The sequence below is a fragment of the Micropterus dolomieu genome, linkage group LG04, assembly GCF_021292245.1.
Source record: "Micropterus dolomieu isolate WLL.071019.BEF.003 ecotype Adirondacks linkage group LG04, ASM2129224v1, whole genome shotgun sequence".
NCBI classification, from domain to species: domain Eukaryota; kingdom Metazoa; phylum Chordata; class Actinopteri; order Centrarchiformes; family Centrarchidae; genus Micropterus; species Micropterus dolomieu.
The window spans coordinates 12,765,245-12,791,715 of record NC_060153.1 but is presented as its reverse complement, the minus strand read 5'-3'; the positions used below and the strand labels follow the sequence as shown (position 1 = coordinate 12,791,715).

The window sequence follows — 26,471 nt, the reverse complement described above, 5'->3', positions numbered from 1 at the left end:
ACCCTCCAGTCATTCACCTGGTTGTCCTGTTAGTCCCCCCCCCCCCCGTCCTTCTTTGTCATTGTCCTCAGTAGACTGTAACGTGAGGTGGATGGAAGGAAGGAGTCATGAAAGCCATCGTGTCTGATTTTCAGATATAGATAAATAGATAAATAGATTTGTCAGTCCACCCACTCTCACACCTGCTCAACTGATCCTGCATGTACTTTTTATAGAAAAGTGAACCATTCTAGACAATATTAATACACTGCTGCTGGTTTCAGAGACTGAAGGGGCAAGAAATCCGAAGCCACTTTTCTTTTTCTTTTTCTTATTTCTTTGTTTCTCGTCAAATGTGCAAGAATCAGCCTGGGCATCGACGAGTGGTGACCTTTCACCCAAAAAAAACCCCTTCATATACTTCCTGTTGTTGTCTTTATTCTTTTGTCATCCTTCAGAAAATGACAAACGATAGCCGTGACGGAGGAAGACATGCAGGGATTGGTAGACACTGCTGCTCCAAACACAGGAGACATCAGCATGCTGCTGCTCTTTGATACACATGCTGGAGAAGATTTGACAGGTTATTCCTTTAAATCCCACCTCAACATCAGTCCCCAGAAACTTCATGTCCACTAACTAAAGAAAGGCTAGAGGAATCATGCAGAGGAGAAGACTGGAGGAATGTGGCGATTTGTCCACAGCTGAGATCTGAACTGTGAGGAGGTGAGAAGGAGAGTGATGGGTTTCACCTCCACCCTCAGCTGTTTTTTGAGAGGAAAGCCAACTGAGATATGTTGACTCAACCCAACAGGACTGTCCTGGGCTGCTATCTCTCTGTCTCCAGGGTTCTGTTCACTTGAATGCATCTTCTTCGTTTTTTCATTTCCTACTTCCTTGCTGTATGTCCAGTACCACGAGATCACTCGGTCGGTTTTCTGTAGTTTTTCTCACACAAATCTCAATTCTACACTGCTAGCTCCTTATTATCGCATATCTGACAAGACAAGCTTGGATGTATGGTAATAACTAACAAAGTCCTTTATTACGACAAAAATCATAAACACATTTTACCCCCTGGCACTTTTCTTGATGTAGGACAGCAGATTAATACTGAACCTCCTTTGCTAAACCCTCCTCCACTGGACAGCGATTGTCTAATCAGAGTTTATGAACCGTAACTATGCATGGCCACCCTGTCAAGCTCTTAAATTGCTCCACATGTTAAAGCTTGTGCAGGGATGGTAGGAAGGGTTGTATCTTTTATTTTATTTTTTTTTAATAGCCTTTCCCAAACAGTAACACAGCTATGTGTTTTTCTGCTTTAACATAAGACGCTAATGTTAGCATGTCCGGCTAACTAACTTGCAGTTTATGTTAAAAAAGAAAAAAAATAAGTGAAAACAGCTCAGTTCTCTCTATAGTATGGATGCTACTATATCAGAGTTAAGGGTAACTTTAGCAGCTTTGTCCTGGTCTTTATTGGATTTGAGGATGTTTCACTCAAGCAACTCCAGCCAACCCTCTTCCTAAAACCTTGAAGATCTCGTTTTTTGAAATGTTGAATGTTCATGTTAGAAAATATTAACACTTCAGTATAATCTAAAATCGGTCTTGCTTGTCAAAGTATGTTCTATAAGCAGGCAAAGAGGGTTATGATAAAATAAAATGAAATAACAGTCTGAAATTATTTTCTTTTATAGTTACTTATTAGTGCTAGGGCTAACTAGCTCTACATTACAAGAATGTATATGTCTTCTACATGGATCATCAACTGGTGAGGAGGCTAACATGTAGCTTTAGCTTCAGTATTTTAGCAACATATTTTGTATGTAGCCATCAAGTGCATATACCATAATCTAAAGTCAGCCAGAGACGGGACTCATGGAGCTAACGTTAGCTTAATTAGCCAAACTGTCGACTGTCGCCGGTTAGAATGACAGTGAGAAGCTGCTTTCGTTTATTTCTACATGAAATCAAAGAACCATAATTACTAACGACTTACAGATCTGCAGACCTCATGTATGGCGTGAGTGAAGAATAGCTAAAGGGGAGGCGGGGCTTAGCGGACAGTCAAATTGTTACAGCTGTAGGTGCATCTGCTCGTTGTTTCCGTATCTTGCTTCTAGCGTCTGAACTCCGCAGTTGACACACAGGTTGAAGGAACCAGGAGTGTAATTGAGATTCTGATGAGAAGATTCGGCCACATCACCTTCTTTTGTCACAAGGATGTTGAAATGTGAATGAGATGACAAAATCTATGTGTACATAATATCCATTTAATGTAAGATTTGGCATTAATCATTGTTATAAGCTACCTTTTCATTTTGAATGTCTGTCTGTAGTTTTCTGTTATTTTCTTGTAATGAAATGCCTTTTTTTGAGAACTCACCAAATGGCCAAAGTGTAAAATAGTGATATACATTGTTGTAGATAAGAAAAAAAAATACGAGAGCAAATAATGAAACAAGGAGAGGTGATTGGAAATGTTCACAGTTGTCAATTAAGTTGATACTGAATATAACTAAGTGATTATCTATGCATTCTTTTGATCTCGAAAAACAGAAAGTCATAAAAAGCCTTGCATGCCCTTGGATGGTTGAAAGAACGACTGTATGTACTGAACAGAAATATTTTTTATTTTATTTATTCTATTTTATAAAGGTATATACTGATTTTATTAGTTGGGGCAAGTAAAGTCACTTGATTCTCTGTCATTATCTCAGTCCCTGGTTAACTCACAATGCTACAACAAGCGCCGCTTTGTAGGAACAGGTAGACAAAGGAATATATCCTCACCTTGTACAGTGCACTGAGAGCTGGGAGTCCACTGTTGGTCTGAACAGTTAACAGGATTGAAGAGGAGGAGGAGGAGGATGGTGGTAACAGCAGTGGACTCCCAGCATCTCTGTCAAGCTCACACACATGAACAACAACAAACACACCCATTTCCCACAGATGGATGTGTCGGCTTGCGTTTGCTGCTCACCGATTTGTACACTTTATCAATGTAACCAATTGTGAGAATAAACAGCATTATAAAATAGAACAGCCGGCTTTTGTGCATCTGTGTGTGCAAAGTTTTTATGTCTATGAGCCCTCATCACAGGTTTCAGTCTGTCCAAGAGTGATTTCTATCCTTCTCAGATGGACAGAATAGTACAAAGATTTTAAGATAATGGATAATATAAGTATGTATACAGGTGCAATTCAATTCAAAAAGTGAAGCTTTAGATTCTAGATTCATGACACACAAAGCGAATTATTTCTAGCCGTTTTTGGTTTTAATGTAGTTGATTATGGCTTACAGCTCATGGAAATTGAAATGCCAATATCTCAAAACTATTAGATTTTTAGAATAAATGATTAATAATACAGAAACGTCGATCTGAGAAGAGCTCTAATCGGCTAATTAACACAAAACACATGTAAAGGTTTCCTGAGCCTTTAATCTCCCAGTATGTCTCACAAGGGGAGTATGAAATAAAAGACCCTCCACTGCTCCCCCCATCAATTTAGGCGACCCTACTTTGGGCTAAAAATAAAATACAAAACCCTAACCCCTTTTCAGCCTTCTGCCCTCATAATTTACATACCGTCTCCAAATACTAATAATCTACAGAGGCTTCAATTTGCAATGAAATAAAATGTTTTACATTTGAGTTCAATTTGGCATTTTCTTACTAAGAACCATAATTCAGGTTCATTTTGATTGACTGATCGATTAACTGACTAATCACTTCAGCAGTGTTTATGTGTGTTGTATGACGAAGTCATACCCTGTGCCGTGGGATCTTTCACATGTTTATTTCTATTAAGCTGCCATCTTATGACGGGAAAAAAAACGAAATACAATCTAGCACACAGTCAAATAAGTAAAACATGCGTCTCTAAGAATACATTTAATACAATAATTACATTTAAAAAAATTTTTTTGTTAAATAATGTACTTGGGAGTCCTTTATGATCTGTAGTGTCAGAACATGCCAGTAGTTTAATTTACCACATCAGTGAGCATGATCTCCACATTTCTATAATCCAGGCAGAGAGACGGAGGTGGAAGATGCAGATATTTAGGTGAGCTGAGAGGGGGAGGCCCGTGACAGACGCTGAGATGGAGAACTGCCATTCCTGCTGCTTGGGGAGCTGGAGGATGGGAAGGAAATGGGTGGCAGGACAAAATCTGCATGCTTTGACATGATCTGTGTCTCCACCTCTGTTTTAGGTCTGACCACCTTTCCCCTGGCCTTAAACAGGCTTTCTGGTTGAGCTGCATCCTTGTGTGTTTTCCCTGCTCTCTCAGGCTCTGTGTTTTGTCTCTGCACCTGCTTGGAGGCTGCATGGGGAGTGGGTGGAGCAGGACGGGCAGGGGAAGGGGTGCTAGAGACAGTCTGCTGAGATTTAATTGCTGGATTGTCACTTATCTTGTGCGCAAGGGCTGTGATTGGTGACAAGTAGTTGGAGGGTTTTGCAGAGGACATTAATGACAGTGTGAGACGAGGTATTCTTCGCGGTTTACTTTTTGTCAGACGCCTCTTGTGATGCGGTTGTTTGACTTTACTCTTTGTTGGTTTCTTGTGGCTTTCAGGGTTATGCTTTGAGACTGTGGTCCTGTTGGTTTGTCGTTTGACCTTTCGCTTACTCCCTTTAAGCCCTCTCCTCTTCTTTCCTCCCTTACCCCCCAAATCTTCCTCCTGTACCTCATCATCTTTTTCCTCCTCACTACATTCACCTTTCTTCTCTTCCTGTTCTGAAGAGTCGATTCTTGCCTGCCTCTCTTGGTCTGAGGTGGATGAAGGTTCGCTGCTGGCTGAAGCTACGCGATTCTTCCTGCTCTTTCCCTTTTTACCAGGTTTTGATTGTTCAGGAATTATTCCACCCAGGAGGCCCTTTGCTGCTGCCCTTGCCAGCACATCCTGGACTGTTTCCACCTTGGTGGGATCTGCCTAAAAAAGCAAGGCCAGTTTAAGATTTGATGTGAAGAAACAACACATTAAAATTACAGGCCTCTAGAGTAACATCGCACCACGGAGATCTATACAACAAAACACTGAGGCTGTAGAAATGAGCCACAGTTATTAAACTAACCTGCAGAGGAAGAGAGGAGAGATCGCAGGGGTTTTGATGGCTTTTAAATCCCAGGAGCAGAGTGTAGGATATCATTTGAAAGGCAACACAATAGCTACTGTCACAACCTACATATCTTTTCTTCTCCTCTTTCTATGTGAGAAAACAAGACTTTACAACCACGCTAGCAGCTCTGTGAGGCCATAGCCTACTTAGGCAATGCTAACTGCATTGTCAGCATGGTAACAAGCTAATGCTTAGCATGTGTAAGGTTTACCATTTTCACCATCATGACTTAGCGTGTTGGCATGGTAACGTTTGCTAATTAGCACTAGATGGAGAGTACAGCTGAAGCTGAAAGGTATATCAGTCATTTTACAGGTATTTGGTCATAAATAACACTAGATGATCGTAAAGAGAAGCAATGTGACTACAATTCATTCAGAGGAACACGTGAATGCCTGTAGCAAATGTATTGGTTACGGAAGCCCAAAGAGGCCATACATTCATAAGTAGTATTTACTCCGTTTTCTTGTGATAACAAGTTTGTTTTCTTGAGTTATTTATGCCATTATCTTGGGAAAACACAGTTTCCTAATCTCAAAATCTAAAGAAAATTATCCTATTAACTCAGGAAAACAACATTTTTTATTTCGAGATAATGACATGAATAATTTGAGATCTCGAGAAAACAAATTAAATTAACTCTTTATCATGGGAAAACAGAGTAAATTAAATTTATGTATGTATGTATGGCCTCTTAGAGCTTTGGTACATGACAATCCATTCAATACTTGTCAAGACATTTCACTGAAATCAACAAATGTCAGCCTCATGGTGGAGCAAGAGGAAAATTCAGGGGATCACCAAAATCTGTAGGCTTCATCCTCTGGGGTCCATAAATGCCTGTAGAAGATTTCATCCCAATCCATCAAATAGTTGCTGAATTCAGTGTGTGGCATCAGCAAAGCAATAAACAAAACATAAGACAACAAGCTTGGTGGACCAAAGTTTTCCATCCCTATTAAGTAACGCCGCTTATAATTTGTTGGCTGTGGCTGAAAAGCGGGCATACCCATGGTCATATTTATCATACTGGATATTTCAGGCTGAAATGGGGCACTAACCATCAGACCAACACTGCCATTCAAAGCCGTGTTGCTGCATAACAGATAGAAGTGAAGAGAGTACTCATAATATGTCTATATGTTTTACAGGGAGCTCAGTGTGATTAATAAGATGAACTGAGTCAGAAAACAAGATGTGGCCAGTAGGTTCTTCAACACCAAACTTCTTTCTCTGTGTGCATACGTCTTAATCTGTTGTGACATTTAAACAGTAGAAATCCCTTTAAATCTCCTCTAAGCTTTCCTCTTCCCTCTCTCTGTCTCAATCTCCATACAACATCTCTTCTCTAATGGAAGTTGAATGATGTTCAGCACACTGCTCAAAACATTGCATTGGTTAATGCCTTTATCCCATCAGCCTCAGCGGTATGAGCAAATATTAGCATGCTAACACACTAAACAGAGATGATGGACATACCCACTAAACATCAGCATGTAGCTGACAGCATTTAGCACAAAGCATCGCTGTGCTAGCAGTACAAAGCTGTCTTTTTTTTTTACTGTAACAGCATTATGAGTCATTTAATGGAAAGGGTGAAGATTACAATATACTAGAGGCATGAATGATGGCAGCCTGTCAGATCTGTTTACAGATAAGATTTTTTTTTGTCTTTTGTCTCCCTTTGATTTCGAGGAGGCTTCCTGTTGCCATGCCCCTTCTCTTTCTCTTTGTTTCTCTATCCTGCCATGTTGTCTATTTCAGATGCCTTTTAATGATCCTCTCTAGCGCAGTTTGACTGGGTTGGAGAGCGGCAGTTAACCTCCCCAGAATTGTCACTGTAACTAAATCTGCAGCCGCAGCTCTGATGTGATTTGGCTCACCGTAAGAGTAAAATGTCGATTTAATTAGACATGATGATCATTAGATTTAAAATTATTGCACTGCCACCGGACAGGTGGGCAAGACCTGCCCCCTGTGTGTGTATATATGTGTGTGTATTGATATTAACACACATACAGGCACAGTTCCCTCCCTGCACCATTTTTTCGAGCTGCAGGGGATCAAAGGAGAGCAGCATCTCATTTCCTTGTGTTGTATTTTTCTTCGTTTTATGAGTGGAGCAACGGCAAAGAACGAGGAGGGGGCAAATAGATGTAGCAACGAGGTGATGCAACAAGACTGGAAGGGGGGATGGAAAAATTAAACAGGATATTATCCATTCATCTTTGCTGTAAAATACCGAAATATTTCAGGGGCTCAAGTGTATTTCATCTTTAACTCGTCTCTTTTTTTATGGAGCATTGGAATAATGCTGCAGTGTTTCAGGGAGCGCGCGCGCGCCTGTGTGTGTGTGTGTGTGTGTGTGTGTGTGTGCGCGTGTGTGTGTGCAGACAAGCAGAGCCGACCGACCTCCCAGCAGACAGACAGTAAAAGATTGCAGCCTCAGCACTACTGGAAGGTCTCGTTGCAAAGCAATCACACACACACACACACACACACACATACACACACACACACACCACAAAATCACTGTTCCCTCTCAACATTCTAAACACAACCTCACCCCCTACATTTCACTCTTTATTTTTTTTTTTCCTTTCAGCCTCCACGTCTTACACATTTCCCTCCTTCCTCTCTCACCTGTCGGGAAAGCCGCGCAATGAAGCAGCCGTTGGTGAACTCAGATGTTTCCAGCCTGAAGAACTTGGAGTCAGTCGTGTCTCCTGCCTGGGGGTTGTCTGGGAAAATCGGACCGTTCACCCTGAGAGAGCAGCAGAGCGGCTTGTGAAAAAGTTGTTGCTGACAATAATTCATGAATGCCACATTAATTAAGAGTATTACTGTAAACAAATGGCAGTATCGCACAAAGGAATTGGCAATTTCAGGAAATAATAATAGGGTACAATAAATTCCTTTGACAACCAAAAACAGGACCTTTTTTTTCTTTAAGTGGCACCTTAAATATTTTGTTTTTGAGTGTTTTCAGGCAGCTGGTGAGGACTTTTGTAACTAAACTAATAAACTGATGCACAGTTCTTCTACAAATAAACAGTTTTTACTTAAATTGTAGGCACAATAATGTTAGAAGTTCAGGGTCAACTTCATTGCAATAGTATTTATACACAACTACTGACTCTTGGTGTAAGTGGGGGGGAGGGGGGAGTTGGTCCATCAGTTTATCTCTAGGCTCAGGAAAAGCATGTTTACGCACCCCTGCACTGCCAGCTGTCACTGCTGATTCCTGTATATTGTACATCTGGTGTGAGTGCCCTCAGCATTATACTGTATATGTTGGCAAACGTTGGTTAACAATTCTCAGCGGACCAAACGCTCTCTAAATTCTGTTAAAATATGGAGAGGATGTTCTGATACGACCTTCATTCGCATTACAATTCTCAATGAAAAGCTCTTTTTGGAAGCAAGGCACATTTGTTGAGAGTGCACTTGCTGCCATTTTAAGTGGGGTGACCATTTAAAAAAGCAACCCAGAGCATTATTATTTCCAGAGGTCCAGAATTTGTACTTGTGGGATTATTCTAATGAGTTTGGTGAGCTTAAAATATTATAATTTTAAACAGTTGCAGTGAATTAACACTAGCCTGAAAAGCAGGATTGGCCTGCCCTCTCTGGTTGAAAGCTTCCCATCAGCTGCACCTCTGAACAGAACCAACAGCAGTGATGTGGCAGTGTACACTTCTACATCACTGCACCAAGGTGAGAAGATCAGCAAAAACAATGTTTTGTCACCAAAGTGTTTTCTTTCAAATGTTAATAATTATTTTTTATTGAGAAACTATACAAATGAATACAGACATCCTCAGATTGAAATTAGGAAACAACCACAAAAAAACAAAAAAACAAACAAAAAAACAATACAAACACACATTGTCACTCGCACCCTGTCCCAGGACTTCCTGCAGTGTAATATTGTTGAGGCAATAATTAGTAGTCAAGATCAACTCAACCTACTCTTTCAAGGTACTGGAGAAGGGGATTCCAGGTTTTATTAAAGTGTCCCATTCTGTTTTATAAGACAAATCTTATCTCTTTTTTCACAGGTGCAACCATTTCTTAACCATTTCTTCCAACCATATTTTAACAGAAGGGATCTCCGATTTCTTCCAGAACTGTAAAATAAGTTTCCTCGCTACAATTAAAGCATATGATAGCGGTTTTTTTCGACATATTGTTAATGAGTAGATGGGCTCACCGCTGTACTTAAACCATACAACTTTGAAGAAGGCAAAAATATCAGGAAATAAAGCGTCAATGACACACATATAATTATTCATAAAGGTAACTGAACAGTTTACTCTGTTTAAAGACACACATAATGTTTGTTTTACTGCTAGTTCCTCCCTGTCCCATTCTTCCTTCCCTGATGTTTAAAAAAATGTCTGTCACACTCAAGAATGAAGAAATTACTTTTCTTATATTTCTTAGTTTTGATGGATCGCAAACTTGTTATATACAAGGGAAGCAATTTGGTGGCAGTTTAGAAGATTAGCATGTATGTTAGTTACTGTGCACCTGTGCCACCTTTTCTGATGCAAGCAGTGGTGTTTTCATTGAACTTCATTGAATTCTAGTACTGTAAACACAGATGTGAAACAGCTGCTGGTCATCTCATCGCACATTGGTAAGTTAATAAAAGATTTTTTTTTATTATTGTATTTCTATTAAACCAAATATAATAACATTTGGATTTTGTTAAGTGGGTGGATGGTAGAAAATTGTGAGTTGTGTGGAGCAGCGAGCGTGAAATAGAAATCTTATCCACCTGATTCACCCCAACTGTAGGATTAACCACTGTCCCCACGGTTTCCGCTGCTGATCCTTTATACTGTCATCAGCCTGGTGACTGTAACCTCTCTCTCTCTCCCACACTGTGCATACAGTATATAGAGTATATGTGGAGATATGAGATACCTTGTCATAATTACTTATACTCATTAAGATTTACATTATATGTATTGCATGATGCACAGCAAATTATGTCGTCCAGCATCATAAGAGTGCGAGAGCAACTTGCTAAACTGCTGTTAACTGTTACATGGATTGCCATGACATTTTGTAGACACTCAATGTCCCCAGAGGCAGGCCTCCCCGGGGGGGGGGTTCCAAACAGTTTCACGGGAGGCTCAGTAAATAAATATTAAGGGGTTATGGTTAAGAATAAGGGGTTGATGATTGATGGATGGATGGATATAGAATAGTCTAAATGTGTATGATTTGGTTAAAGAGATAGATTTGGGGAATTTTACAGTTTTTCTCATGTTCACTTAATAAATTAATAAATGCCGTAGGACAGACCTTTATTATACTAACAAAATTATAAAGGCAACACTTTTGTTTTTGCCCCCATTCATCATGAGCTGAACTCAAAGATCTAAGACTTTCTCCATGTACACAAAAGGCCTATTTCTGTCAAATATTGTTCACAAATCTGTAAAAATCTGTGTCAGTGAGCACTTCTCCTTTGCTGAGATAATCCATCCACCTCACAGGTGTGGCATATCAAGATGCTGATCAGACAGCATTGGTATTGCACAGGTGTCACCGTAGATTGGCCACAATAAAAGGTAACTTGAAAATGTGAAAAATGACCAAATACCTGCAAAACTAATGACATTCTTAGCCTCAGCTGTATTTTGTGCTAATTAGCAAACGTTAGCATGCCACACTAAGATTGTGAAGATGGCAAAAAATTATACCCGCTTAACTTCAGCATGTTAGCATTGTCATTGTGAGCATGTGGAAGTTAGCATTTAGTTTAAAGCACCACTGTGCCTTCAGGAACAACCTTACAGAGTTGCTAGCAGGGCTGTAGATTCTTAGTCATCTTATTTAGATTAAAGCCATGCGGGTTGGTTTTATAAGCTGACATCTTGTTTGATCTCACTGAAAGTAATCACCTTGATGGATGGACATGAATACAATAATCTGACTGAATCACAGTGACAGTCAGAGCACAATTACTCAGCTTCAAAGTAAATGTCCAGTTGATGTAAACTTTAAAGCAGGTGCCATCACTGTGAGCTGCCAGTCACCTGCCGCTCTCACACAGGCTGGTTGGGTAGGGAAGGCAAAAACTGGGTCTAAATTTCTTCAGCTTCCTGTTTTCCTTTAAATGCACACTTATTGCTTTATGTATGATCTGTAGTAGAAACAGTACGCTACATGACTAATTTCAGTCAGTTTCCTCGTAACATTTGAGCCAGTGGACGAGTAATGAAAAATCTGATTGCAATATCAAATACCTGCACAAAGAGAGAGCAGATGTTTGTGTGCGTCTGTGTGTGTGTGTGTGTGTGTGTGTACCTGAAGGGCAGCAGTTTGGGGTGACTGTGTGTTTTCCCTAACACACTTTTCACCAGCTGTTCGTTTTCCTCAGGATACACTGAGCGTGTGCAGTAGACCACTGTCTGAACCTTTGGGACTAGGAGAGAATACAATGTGCAAAGAATAATCCTCTATTCTGTCCTTTTAACACTGGCATCTTATCAACAGTAGGCACAGAAGGAATTGTAATACAGACAAAGTTCTTGTATTTGTGTATGATCTCCCCTGACATAACAAATGTATGACTCTGTTCACTGAAATGTTGAATGTATTGTCTTTTGTTGCTTGGAGAGTGGCTTGAAAAATATGTGTCTGTGTGTGCTATGAATAAATACTTACAGGAGAGAGTGTGTGCTAGTAGTCGTGCCTGCTGGGTGGCCATTGTGTGTATTTTGCTCTGGGATACAGAACCGTAGGACAAGTCTGGCAGCAGATCCCAGTCTGTCAACAGAAAAAAATCATATTTGGGAAATATAATGGAAAGAAACTACCACTTCATATTACCATCAATACTAGTTCCAGCCCTGAGAGAGATCTTCTTACATTTACATTTATTCATTTAGCTTTTCTCCAAAGCGACTTACAACTGCTATATATACAGGTGCTGGTCATATAATTAGAATATCATCAAAAAGTTGATTTATTTCAGTAATTCCATTCAAAAAGTGAAACTTGGATATTATATTCATTCATTCCACACAGACTGATATATTTCAAGTGTTCATTCCTTTTAATTTTGATGATTATAACTGACAACTAATGAAAACCCCAAAATCAGTATCTCAGAAAATTAGAATATGGTCAAAAGGTTCAATATTGAAGACACCTGGTGCCACACTCTAATCAGCTAATTAACTCAAAACACCTGCAAAGGCCTTTAAATGGTCTCTCAGTCTAGCTCTGTAGGCTACACAATCATGGGGAAGACTGCTGACTTGACAGCTGTCCAAAAGACGACCATTGACACCTTGCACAAGGAGGGCAAGACACAAAAGGTCATTGCTAAAGAGGCTGGCTGTTCACAGAGCTCTGTGTCCAAGCACATTAATAGAGAGGCGAAGGGAAGGAAAAAACTTTAATTTTGTGTACATTACAAATATAAATTGTACATTAAAAGGTACAGCAGCATGTATCTCACATTGACCAAAATACCTTCAAATAAAAATAAAATCAGTAAAATGATGACATATGATCAGTATTACTGAAAAGTACACTATACACATCCCATCATTAATGTTACCCAGGGCCCTTCATACGGTTCGGACTCTGGGCACGGCTCAGATGACCTCACGGCAAGCCATCCCACTTCTGACACCATATGCGGCCAAATGTGAGAGCAGTCATCCTACCCAGATTCAAACACAGATCTACAGAGTTCCAAACATGCAACTTCGACAGCAATGCCAAAAAGCCAGGCTCGTTGGTATGGCAGTCCAAGCGCTTACTCAACTGTAGTGAAGGTACTCCGTCACAAGCACACAGTACAAATGGTGGAGCCAAAAATGTCACAATCCTTATCCTTGGAGCGGAGGATCGTTATCTTTGAGTAGGACTCGTTGCATTTTCTGTGACTGCAGACACTATGGGATTTGGAAATTGCTTTATCACACAGCATCTGTGGAAGGGAAAAGGAAATAATTTGTCTATATCAAAGCAATATTACCTCTAATTAATTAACAACCATTGTCAGATTTTTTATTTTGTTTAAAGTTGCTGAAACACAATATGACATCATGTCTAACTGTTCTGATGCTAACTGTTGACAGAATGACAGCGTAAATGTGGCGGGGGAGGGGGCGGCTTTAGCAGGTGATATGCCGAATTTCGCTTGCCTGCCGAGAACAGCATGCACTTCCAAATACTGCTTTTAAACACTATCATTTTCTTTGTGGGGTAAATGATTCAAAATGTTTCATGAACGTTTAGAGCTATTGATATTTTATTAGCTACAGTTAGTCGAAGCAGCATTCCTTGAGATTTAGCAATAAATATGTGGTGATAACCGAAGTTGATCAATGAGCACAGCAAAGAGTCTTAAAAGGTCCTATACAGGTGGATGCATAATTTGGCAGAACAGATGATGTAGGCTAATTTACCTGCCGAGATTTGAGTCCACCTCTTTTCTCAGCATAAAAGGGCGTTACCACACGCGAGGTGCATCTAATTCTCGGCAGGCAGGCAGAATTCTTCCCAACACCTGGCGCTGCAAAACATCACCATGACATAACATTACCTTGCGGGAGCAAGGCAGTGGCAGACGCCGAGTCTGGTGCACGCGGTTTCTGCACAAAGTTGCAACCACCTTTTGCCTGATCATTGTTCTAAGCTCACATTAAACTCACGCAGTCTACCGGAGGCAGATTATGTCTGACGGTGCTGTTTTTATACCCCGCCCCCGCAGTCGCCTGCATCTCACGTTAGACTAGCCTATCAAATCGGCGAAAGTCAGCCGCAGTCATCTCGAACTGTAGGCCCATTCTAAAGTTAACATAGCTATCCTTATTGGCAAGTTTCCTTACATGCTCGCTAATAACTTTTTTAAAGTGTGCAGTGGGAGCGACCGAGTGAGGGGAGCGAATATGTGCTGTGCAGCACTGCAATTAAAATGGGTTGCCAAATTTGCTCGGGCGGCTGTTAATCTACCTGGGCGGCCCGCCCAAGTAAAGCTTATGTGTGGGAAACACTGAGGTGGTGAAATGATTTTCCACAAGGGACCCGTCCCAGTAAATGCACAGTTTTTTCCATACAACATAATCAAAAACATTACATAAACACTACGGTGCATTCAGCCAAGGAGCTGTATAAGATAAAATGTTATTAAACAGGTACAACAAATAACACAAACATACAGACTTGCTTAACAACTGTTCTGTCTACATGTCATTTCACATTAACACAGCAATCAATTTGTGAAGTACAAAAGTAGACAATTACTTAATGTATAACAATATTTTAAATAAAAATATTTTTTCACAAGAAAGTCTGACCCCATTGACATGTATTGAGAGCAAGACCAGTGATCGCGTGCAGGAGCCAGACATACCTATGAGCACATTGAGCTTGTGAGGGTCCAGCTGGTCCTTTGAGATTTTCATAGCCTCTGAGCCATCTGAGTGAGGCAATGATCCCAGGAAGCTCTAACAGAAAAGAAATGCAGTTGCAAATGAGATATAATAAATATTCAGTTAGGCCAGTACTTCCACCTAGTTTAGTTCTTCATTTGCGTTTCATTCTAAACACTGTAATTCTATACTTATAGCAAATCTTTATTATTATTCTTTATTTAATTTTTTTTTATTTGAGCTAAGGCAGCAAATTCCAACTCTGGGTTTAGCATGAACTTGGTTAAAGTTGGCAAAGGGTAGGTTCAACTTTTAAAAGTTGAATACAGGATCTATGACCATACAAATGGAAAGTTGAGCAGTATTTTACATAACATCACAAGCGATTATATCATGTGGTCAGGCATTAAAAACATTATTTCAAGCGCGTCTTAAAACAATTCTCACATACCCGTGTACACTTTAACATTGCTGTTATAACTGAGTTATTGGTCACTGTAATAATTACCCCTCCATGGTTGCAGTGAAGTGAAATCTCTAAAAAAAAACAGTGTACCTTTAGAAGATATCCACTTTTGAATAGTCTAACGCAGATGCTTAGCTGATGATTCATAGTAGCTTCAGCTAAACTTTAGAATGAATTTATACAGAAATGACAACTGTGGTGATGTCTTTACAGACTATATGGGCAGGAATAATGATTAGTGACCAATAACTTTAAACACGGACATGTGAGTATTAAGGTAGACGATAAAAATGTGAACCTATTCTTAAGCACACAGACAGCAACACATTAGTTGCATTTATTACTCTGATAAAGACCTCACTGGTCATTTTAACAGTGCAAAAGCAGAATTGAGGGCTCATCCACACACATGCACAGGCCTACCTTGTTAAAATCTCATGCATCAAATTCCAGCAACAGGTTACTGAGATTGTTGATTGTTCCCGAAATTTTAGTAAAATTAAAAACTGCCGTTCAGCAAAAAGCAATACATTACTGTAAAGTTCATTTCGTTACTTTTGTAACGCGTTACTCCCAACACTGTTTAAGGCAGACGAAAGTTGCTGTCTCGATTATGAAGCTATTAACATGCTAACTAACGTTAGCTAACAAATATATTAATCCACGTGCTAGCATTAGCTAATGCACACCAGAGCTATCCACCAAGGAAAATATTTCCAAACCCAGAATGAGCTCAACTTTAGTTAACTTACACAATTGTGTTGTCTTGCTAACAATAATAAACTTACCAAGAAAGACGATTTTTGCTGGCAGTCTCTGCGTCTGTCCTCTCCTGCTTGTAACTTGCCAGTCACGCCTTTTTAGCTCTTTTCACATTTAACTTCTGACCGATATTCTTCTCTTCTGTGTTCTTTTCTTATTATGTCTGTGGTGTCCACCTTTGCCAAGTAAAACAAAGGAAACCTGAGAAACAGCTTCCCTCTCAACGACAGTTCACACTAACTTTCGTTAACTTTCGTGAAGCGGACTTTCACGCTGTGTGATTGGGTCGTCGATTTGAAAAGCTTGATTCTCCAACTGAATGCACTGTGCTAGTGGGCTGATTACATTTATTCATTCCAGCTGACGCTTTTATCCGAAGCGACTAACAATTGCTATACATGTCAGGAGCAACTAGGGATTAAATGTAGGGACACAATGGTGGATGTCTCACAGTGGGAATCGAACCCAGGTCTCCCACACCAAAGGCAAGCATCTTATCTATGCGCCATCACCACCCCTAACACGTGTTTACTGTTTACAAACAGAAACAAGTATAACTGCATTATGATTTAAAGTATGCGTATTTCTATATGTTGTTGTTTGTTAAGTTAACAACATGTGCTGCTTCCTTCTAGGCCAGGTTACCCTTATGAAAGAAGTCTCTGATCTCAACTAGCTATTTACCTGATTAAAAAAATTAAAACAAAGAAAAGAAATGGAAAAAAAAGAAATAATATGCTTTTGAAAAATATATTTTAATGTTAAAAAATATGTTTTAAAAATCATACTTCTGGAAATCAGGCTGAAACATGTGGCAATTGCATAAATAAAACTACTGAGTGGTTGCATTTCCTTTGGAAATCAAGGTCCCAGAGTCTGGAGGAAGAGAGGAGAAGCACAGAATCCACGTTGCTTGAAGTCCAGTGCAAAGTTTCCACAGTCAGTGATGGTTTGGGGTGCCATGTCATCTGCTGGTGTTGGTCCACTGTGTTTTCTGAGGTCCAAGGTCAACGCAGCCGTCTACCAGGAAGTTTTAGATCACTTCATGCTTCCTGCTGCTGACCAACTTTATGGAGATGCAAATTTCATTTTCCAACAGGACTTGGCACCTGCACACAGTGCCAAAGCTACCAGTACCTGGTTTAAGGACCATGGTATCCCTGTTCTTAATTGGCCAGCAAACTCGCCTGACCTTAACCCTATAGAAAATCTATGGGGTATTGTGAAGAGGAAGATGTGATACGCCAGACCCAACAATGCAAAAGAGCTGAAGGCCACTATCAGAGCAACCTGGGCTCTATTAACACCTGAGCAGTGCCACAGACTGATCGACTCCATGCCACGCCGCATTGCTGCAGTAATTCAGGCAAAAGGAGTCCCAACTAAGTATTGAGTGATGTACAGGCTCAAACTTTTCATGCTCATACTTTTCATGTTCATACTCATCATTCATTAGTTGTCAGTTTTAAACATCACAATTAAATGAAAAAAACATTTGAAATATATCAGTCTGTGTGTAATGAATGAATATAATATCCAAGTTTCACTTTTTGAATGGAATTACTGAAATAAATCAACTTTTTGATGAGATTCTACTTATATGACCAGCACCTGTGTGTATATATCAGAGTCCGCACGCCTCTGGAGCAACTAGGGGTTAAGTGTCTTGCTCAGGGAACCTGGGTCTCTCACGCCAAAGATATGTGTCTTAATGGAGGAGGAAAGAAAGATAGCTAGTTACAGAGAAACGCGCCAAGAAGATCTCTTTAAGTGTACAGCTTCCTGCAGCACAGTCTATTCCTTAAAATCACATACTTAATAATACCACAATAATTGCATACATTAAAAGGAAATACACATGTATATTGTATTTCATTTGATTTCTTTGTTTGATTTGTTTTAATTTGGGCATTTTAAATCTTCCATACATGACTGTGCCACACTGTGCTGGAGGGCTCTCACGTGTACTTTTGAGCCTTTTCTCTGCAGACTTTCCATAAATTTTTTGTGAAGTAATTAACTACAAATTCATCACATCATGTCAAGTCTATGAGGGTTTATTGCCGGCTCATGGTGGACATTGTTCCATCTCTTCCTCCCTGATGTTACGTACCTCCATATTCACTGTGGATGGTGGGCACAGGGTCACTGAGGGCAGAGGATGAACACTGAGGCAGCACCATGATGGCCTTTAAACGATGGACGGCGGCGTTCCTCTCATCCAGACCACAGAACGCTTCTGTCAGGACTCGCACATCTACATAGGACATGAATTCAAGATAGTCGATTGAAATGGAAATGTTCCTTCAAGGCTCAAAAAATGTCTAATACACATAATACGCATAACACACTTGCGTAAACGTTATCCTTTGTCAAGCAACAGAGCTTTTGTCCCTTTTGGACCTTTTATCACTCACTTTTGATGTCCATTTGTGTGAGTAGTTCTTGTATCTCTTCTATGTGTAAAGGTGTGTGATCAGCACCACACACCAGCACTCGGCCGGAGCGAGCAGCGGCCACGACAGCTATGTGCGCCACAGTCACTGCTGAGAAAGACCCCACCACCAGCACGTCGGCATTTTCAAACAGCAGGGGGCGTAACACGCTCACTGCCACACACACACTCCTGTCCTTCAAAGAGACACACATGCAAATGTGCACACACGTTATTTAAACTTTTTCATATTCTTAAAAGCTTGTTGTGTGATGCTCCGTAAGTAGAGGAACCAGGAGCAATTTATGATGAATGGCTGGCCAGCAAAGATTAGAAGAGTATCTTTATTTGCTTTGTTGGTGTAGTTTATTGTTTGATATATATTTTCCCCACTGAAAATGATCTAATCTGAGCTTTATAAACCAGCACTTGCACTTCTGCTTAAGTATGTAAAGAATTAGTAATGTACTAGTAATTCTACATAATTTGGACAGTACTTTTCCCACCAGTCAGTCTTGTCTTCTAAGCTTATCTTGAAAAGCATGCCCCTGAGAGAGGAAAGCATGTTTCTCATTAGTGAATTTTACCTACATTTAGCTCAATTACACACTTCACTACACACACAAATTCATGCGTACCTGTATGTAAAGTGCTTGTGTAACTGAGAGGCTGCTGTGCTGGAGCAGAGCATGTTGCTGTTGGGAGAAGACGAGTGTGTCTGGACAGAGAGGGTCTCTGCAGAACGTCGACCCCCCAAGGTCCTTCATGTTCTCCACTTCACACAAGCCAGCGCTTTGTAACGCTTCACACACTTCCTCAACACTACAGAGGAGAGGGGAGAGATTAGATTAAACATCAACACTGTCCTCCCCCACATGCAGAAGAGGATCAACAACCACAGGAGCACTTCTTACCCTCAAGCTGTAAGAATGCTGAACCTTTCGGATAGGCCCCAGTGAACTTCACTCATTATAAACCTCATACTGCAACCCCCCAGACACTTTGTTAAAGTTTAACACTATTGTTTATACTGACATCATGTGCTCCCATGCACAAGATAATCCATAACCCCTGCTGGTTTACACCCAGATAGACTAGATAATAGATTATATGTGTGGTGTCCGGAGTGTGCCACAAAGAAGAAGAAAAGGGAGCCGCTGAATGTAGAAAAATTTTTGCTCAACATGTTGTTAAATGAAGGCACAAAAAACACAAGGTTTGGACTGGCAGCTGCCCTGAAGTACAGCCTGTTTCAAGAATGGTGCTCTTCCTCAGGCAGCATCTTTTGGAGTGTGTAACCACAATAATTATAGACCTTTAGAATAAAGAATAATATTTCACAATATTTGAGCTCTGCAAAATTGAAGGCAAATAGAAAACGAGAGCAGAATAAATTTGCAAACAAATGTGAAATAAACCAATGACTGCCTGGCCTGACATGGCCCTCTTCCTGAGTGCATACCTGGTCTTGAGAGTATTGACCCATGCGTAAAGTGGTAGACGTTTTGCTCTGTGCTGTTTCATCCTGACGGGGTCAGACAGAAAACAGGAGACGCTCTGCAGATTCTGTTTCACTCTGCAGCGAGCAAGAGATGCTGCCAGCTTGGTCTTACACCTGTTATAAACAAACACACGCAGACACGTTTGTTCCTCTGACCCCGTGTGGACATCTCATTGACATAATGCATTCCCTAGCCCCTAACCCTAACCATCACAACTACATGCCTAACCTTAACCCAATTCTAACCCTATTATTCGAAGTCTTAACCTTCAAACAGCCCTTTAAACTTCTGGGATCTAGCAATTTGGTCCTCACAAAGCTGTCTGACTCCTTAACTAGAGTGGACCCTGGTTTTGGACCCCACCCACCCCTAGCCGGATTTATCATGAACATACTTCATGTCACATTTACATGTCTTCAACCTTCTGTTTTGGTGATTTCCAGTCCAGATTTAACTTTACCTGATTTGAGAACATACAGCTTGTGAAACAATTTCAAAGTTGCATTAGAAATAAACTTTTGAATGCATGACATTGAGACTTGACAGCCGCACCCACTCGCACCTCTGCAGACTGCCCTCCAGGTCCCTGACTTCCTGCAGAGGCTCCTCCCCTTCCTTTGTTGAACGTTCGCACAACAAAAACCTTCGGTCTTGGAAGTCAAACAGCATCACCATCGCCAAAGGCAACAAGTCGCCAGACTGCAAAACAACATCATCATCACCATCATCATTATTGTGTATATCATAGTCATAATCATTGTTTCATCAGACCTTTTTCACTGCAGACATTTTGACTTGTCTTTGACTTTGTTATCAGGTAAAGCCAAGGTGAAACAAATTTAGCAAGTGTCCCAGTAAGCAATGACTGCGGCCGAATAGTCTTTTTTGCTTAGGAAGGTTCCTAACTGACTGAAATGACCCGGAAGTGGCAGCCATGATTAGAGCCGGTCGAGTTCTCTAAAAGCTAAGGAAAGGTGCTTTCTTTTCAGCTTTAGCACAGGGTACAGTAGACCATCCTTTCAGAAAGGAAAGAAGATAATGCCATCCCACAATTCCAGCAGCAACATTTAAAGCGACCCAGCATTGTAGTTTCACCACGGCAGACCCACCCAAATGTAGGAACAACAGACCACCTATTTTATGCTTGACACGTGATCCATTAAAGTATAGAACTCCTTGCATGATAAGCTCCAAAACCATAAAGGGAAATAGATCAAATCCATCCAGTTAGAGTCTTGAAAAACAAGCATACTGAATTTGTAGTTTACAATATCATCATCATAACAAAATACTATACACATAAATGTGGTGGAATGCACTAAAAAGATTTATTTTCTCTACTTAAAAATTTTAAGGTCGAAGCGCCCATACCAGGAAACTCTATATAGGCTACTTACTTCTGAATATAATTTACTCTGGCCTCTTGTTTAATTCCTTATTTTTATTTAATTGTTTTAGATTGCCTTCCCCATTATATTATTCATTTCAACATTTCAATCCTATTTGTTTTGTTTTTATTTTTAACGACCATCTATTTCTTTGTTACTTCCTAGAGTAATTGATGGTTAAATGTACCCTATGTATAGAGTACACTGAAAACATCCTTCCTTAAGATTCTGTGCTGGACAGGAAACCTTACTTTTTTGTCCCTGTACTTATCTTCCATGTGTTGTAGACAATGGTTTTTAAAGCCTGGAGTAGGCCCCAAGTGCAGTCGGATTCTCTGAGCACTGCGGTTGTCTTGAGTTTTCCATCGAGGTCAAGGAAGAGCAATATTTTATTGAATTTTCGACTGCAGCCAATGTCTGCCGTGAAAAATGTCGATTATAATCGACTTCAGTGATACTGTCACCGCCCATTTCATCTAAAACCTGCATTAATATCTTCAGCCACTTGGAGGCAGCAGAAACACACTGTGAACCCGGACAATTCATCACCTTTCTAAGTTGATATGGCGAATGTGTCAGCAAACAGTTGCTTATTTATGTCCAGGAGATATGGAACAGCATTCATTAGGAGGTGTGTTTCCATCCACTTGATGAATGTAAGTCCAATTTTCACTCTCTTCTAGCTCAGTTTTTGGTCTCTACCAACTCCCGAGGGAAATATCCGGCTCTGTAACGGCTAAATTCTCTACTGTAAGTTCACCAGCTCGTCGCTAACTGTGTCTGTGTGCTGTGCTGAGCAGGTAGTGTGACACAGTGTGCTTTTAGATGGCTGCTGCATCTATGGGTTTGTCACTACAAGCTTTTACATTACATGTGAGTCACGCCATCCAAAGTATTGATTATAACATAACTACCTTTTGGAAAACTAATGATAAGCAGATTGTTTTCTCACACTTCCCTTTCTATGTTTTATAGCCACGTACACACTATCCTTTGTGTGCGCAGGAGGTTGAATATGTACGTTGCAGTAAAGAGGTGTGTGGAATTACAAAGAGCTGTGTGGCAGCTTTTATAGTCCTACTTGCAACCTAATGACTTGTCAGACTATTCTCTGTTTCACCCATCCCTCCTTAAAGTCATCCTTTACACACACACACACACACACACACACACACATACACACGCACACGCACACACACACGCACGCGCGCACACACATTCACATGCATAGGCGTGTTTCTTTGTCCATGTATGTGCCATTTCACAGTGTTTTATAGTGCCATTTACAGTCTCCCAGTTGGAGAGTGTGTCTGCCTCTCTCCTATGTACATCATTTGCCACCTATAACCAGCCAGACTAGGTACACATCTGAATACAAATGGGCTTTAACTGCATCCCCCTCCCCATCACCACGATTATACCATACTCTGATGGAGTACGTTCATATGGACAGAGGGGAGGCAAGATTCTTTATTTGAAGACAGAAAACTCCTAGACAGTTTAACCAACGTTGAGTTGAGTGCTGAAGTGTTTTTAATCAGTTTTGAGTTTGTGACCGCTCATGTCAAACCTGGTGGGACTCACAATATGCTGAGAAGTGTGGAAGCAGCTGTCCGTAATGATGTCCTCCAGTAAATCTCGGTCTAGGATAAAAACAATGTCAGTATCAAAACATCAGCTGGATTTCATACAAGACACTCTAAAGCTAATGAAGAGAAAATGTAAAGCCTCGGTTAAACCAAATTAGACATCTCTGAGATTTCTGCATCCACACCAGTAGAATCAAAGTAAAATGCAATTTTATTCGTGGTTCTTGTTTCTTAAAAGTTTGGATGGCACAATTTAATCTTTTTTTAACGTGTTTTTCTTACTCCAGATAATCCATAGACCTTCACCCGTATTCATAGGCACTATTTCTAAGTAGAAATTAGATCCAGTGAAAACCTGTTTACAGCAAAGTCTGACGATTGTTTGGGGAAACAAGGACACATTGTTTCTGTCAAGAGATGCTGCTGCTGAATCTTTTAAAACAGCATTTTTTGACTTTTTATGGGCACTTTGGGGCAGTAGAACAACTACCAGACACGTAGCAACATTATCACTCATTTGGAGTCATGTTTCTGATCATCTGACTTATTTAGGGCCAATATTCACTCTGTTTTACCTCTGTTTTTGGTCTCCACCAGTTTTGCTTCCGCTGCTAATTGCTCCACTGTGTTTACAAGCTAGTCGCTAACTTTGTCTGTAAACCATTTGCTGGTTGTGTACAGTGTATTTATCAGAGCTTTTTTTTTTGCTGAAAACAGCTGCCTGCTGCTGCTGGAAATAAGGTTGGTGAGAGCGGTGAACCAAAACAGTAAATTTGCAGGTCATAAAACCAATACATTGAGATGAAAGATGTCAAAATGCTCCATAAAGCTGGGGGTAACAGCAGAGTAAAATAATCATTCTCTGTGGGCTCATCACTAATATATATCAGTACAGCCTTAAATATGATTTTTTCCCACTGCTTTCAGCAAACACAGACCTACAAGTCCATTCAAGTACATCGTACTGAGGAAGAGGCAGACATCTCAGAGAGCAATGTCTCCACACCTGGACAAAGAAAAGCGAAACTATTTTCATAGCACCCCCCACATGTGCGGTGAAATACTGAATGTAAAACAGTGTGTGCTCACTGTATGAGTGTGTACGTGTGTGTGTGTGTGTGTGTGTGTGTGTGTGTGTGTGTGTGTCCATGGCATGCACTCCCTTATCACCTCCCATACAGACATCTGCTGTAACTCCGGCTCAAGTAATTTGCAGTCACATGGAGAAATGAAATGTATGACTATATATTATTTAATCTACAGGCTACAGTTGAAGCTGCTATTCAAAAGTGAATATTGGAGTTGAAACACGCTGCAGCTTCACTGCTATTCATTACAGAGATAAGGCCTCCTTATAAGAGGAAGGTGAGGTGCAGACGTTGCAGTAGATCAAATTAATTTCTCCCTGACTTTATGTTTAACCATCAGTCCGTCCTCACCAGGCAGGGTTTGTGGTTCCACTTAAATCTCGGCTTGTTTAAAGGTACGCTAAGAGTTTCCACAACTGCGGAAAACCATATGAGAAACTTCAGTAATCCATACATTTGAGTGTGTTGAAGGCGAGCTGGTAGGCCTGTCTCTCTGTGGTTTTGTCGCCGCTCTTTGGTAGTGGTGCGTCTGTCTTCTTCCCATAATGCAGACGTTGTTGCGTGACTGTCTTCTCTGTTCGCAGCTGCTGGAAAATGGCTGCTGCTTGCAAGTAGGTCTGATCTGATGGAGGGGAGTCTGCCGGAAGAGGGATTGATGGAAAATTATTGAAGTTTATGGGAATGTTAAAGCAGATTGTTTTTTGACAATTGGAGAGAGGAGAACCAAAACAGTAAAACGTTTAGAGATTGGTCATTTGTGTTTTTCACAGCTTACATTTTATCCTGAACTCAGTTTCACATTTTGAATGGGTGTTTTTTTTGTTTTGGCTTCAACTGGTGCGTACAGCTCAGCTATAGGTGGCCACAACCTGACGCCACATAAGTATATTTGAGAGCCTTGTCTTTTCACAATAAAAGCCTTCACATTGTCCAGGAATAAAGAGCTGCTTTTACCATCACTCAGCATGTTTGATCAGTGTACAGCCACACTTCTCTTAATGGTTGCTTAATGTAGTTTGAATATTAAGAACACTGTACCAGAAAAGAGGGTTGAATACTTATGAATGTGATTAAATATCCTCAGTAGGAGATAAAATATTGATTGAGAGTTGCATTTCATCTTGTGAAGGTAATGATAAATGAAGAGGAGGAAGAGGAGCTAGGAATGAGGCGGGCTCCATGTTGGTCTATTGGCTGTGCTCTTGATGTGAGCTGAGGATTTCCTCCGTCACAGAGCTCGTATTCACATCCTCGCTGGAGCCCACTGTAAGAGAGGGGAAAAGTGTGTGTAGCTCCGATTACACACACACACACACACACACATAAAACAAACACAACAGCAGCATAGAGACCTTGCCTTTGTCTGCCATGATCACAGCAACAAAATCAAACACTTGTCCAACCCTTCTGAGAACAATTTTGAGCGTATCTCTCACATTTATGTCTCTTTCTCTTTCACACTCCTGCCTGTTCACCCAACTAGCATCTAAACAGACACAAACATTGTTTGTTTATAGAGTTGAACCTGAGCTGTGCAAATGTAAATAAGACGTGTAGTGTTAGTCATGGCTGACATGTGATCCATCTTCCAGTTTCTGTAAATGTGAGTAGGACGCGGTGGGTAATTGGGCTCCTCCTGGTGCAATTAGGCGGCAGGTCAGATACATCAGCATGAATAAATAATGGGCTGCTGTCCGACCCTGGACAAAGGTCCACCTCTCACTGACCTGCTTAAGTCATCTCTATGCAACTGCTTCACACACACACACACACACACACACACACACACACACACACACACACACACACACACACACACACACACCGAACACACACGTGTTCGGATGACATCTCTTGACTTGACAAGGAGAATTGGCACATAAGGATTAACACCCAAAGGTGCAGGGACCACTAGCCTCTAATTAAACTGGATTAATAGAGAGAAACACAGACAGTGTAATCGGCTTTTACAGCGCTCATCAATGTTTAAGCACAAAGTCTGACTGGACCAGAAATGCGCAACGTGTCCAATAAGGCCATCAGGGCAAATGGAATAAATTAATGAATATCAAACAGCAGTGATTTAATGAGTGTGAAGCAGTTTCCTGTCCTCCGCAGGAGAAAGTCCACTTTAGAAGAGGTGGACAGGACGAAAAGGCTACAGCAGCTTAGTGTAATCTGCATAGACGATGATGGGCTGTTTAAAATTGCATAGCAGATCTTACCTTTGTCATTCAGAATCCTCCTCGCGGGAGCAACGCAGCTCATCGTCTCAGAGAAATGCAGCCTGAGCGACTATTAACTATCAACCACAAACGGGTATTTTCTGCTCTAAAGGTCGTCTCCTGCTCTGCCTTAGGTGCCATATATAGTGTCCCAGTGAGCTGGTGCATACTCACTACCTCTTTGTCACGCCTGGTTCTGTTCTGGAGCTTGCCGCCTCCTATCCTGAGTTTGAAACACCATGGCAACAATATGATAATGAAGAAGGCCTTTCCCCTCTGTGACAGTAAAATACATAATATACTCTGTATAAGACAACTTTTAACATTTAGACATCACCATCATGTATCATCAGTGCAAGACCTCCTGTAAAGACTTGCTCTTTCATTTTTGGATCCATTTATGAGGAAAAACACAAAAGGATCAAACTTAGCACCTGCTCTGAGAGGCAGTTAAAGAAAAGCTACGCGTGTATGTGAGTATATGTGTATGTTGGAGTA

At 40.7% G+C, this 26,471-nt stretch overlaps 1 protein-coding gene across 1 annotated transcript; it reads right to left on the bottom strand.

The window, feature by feature from the left end:
• Positions 1 to 3,408: 3,408 nt before the first annotated feature.
• LOC123969182 (putative methyltransferase NSUN7) lies at positions 3,409 to 26,127 on the bottom strand. The gene is made up of 12 exons (XM_046046318.1): positions 25,974 to 26,127; positions 24,203 to 24,385; positions 22,656 to 22,714; positions 20,246 to 20,382; positions 19,644 to 19,796; positions 18,820 to 19,003; positions 18,165 to 18,378; positions 17,861 to 18,004; positions 11,797 to 11,898; positions 11,437 to 11,554; positions 7,756 to 7,876; positions 3,409 to 4,925 (listed from the first exon to the last, which is right to left on the bottom strand). Exons 1-12 carry the CDS (start codon positions 26,014 to 26,016, stop codon positions 4,053 to 4,055), a joined length of 2,331 nt encoding a protein of 776 aa, XP_045902274.1. The 5' UTR covers positions 26,017 to 26,127; the 3' UTR covers positions 3,409 to 4,052.
• Between the last annotated feature and the right edge of the window lie 344 nt (positions 26,128 to 26,471).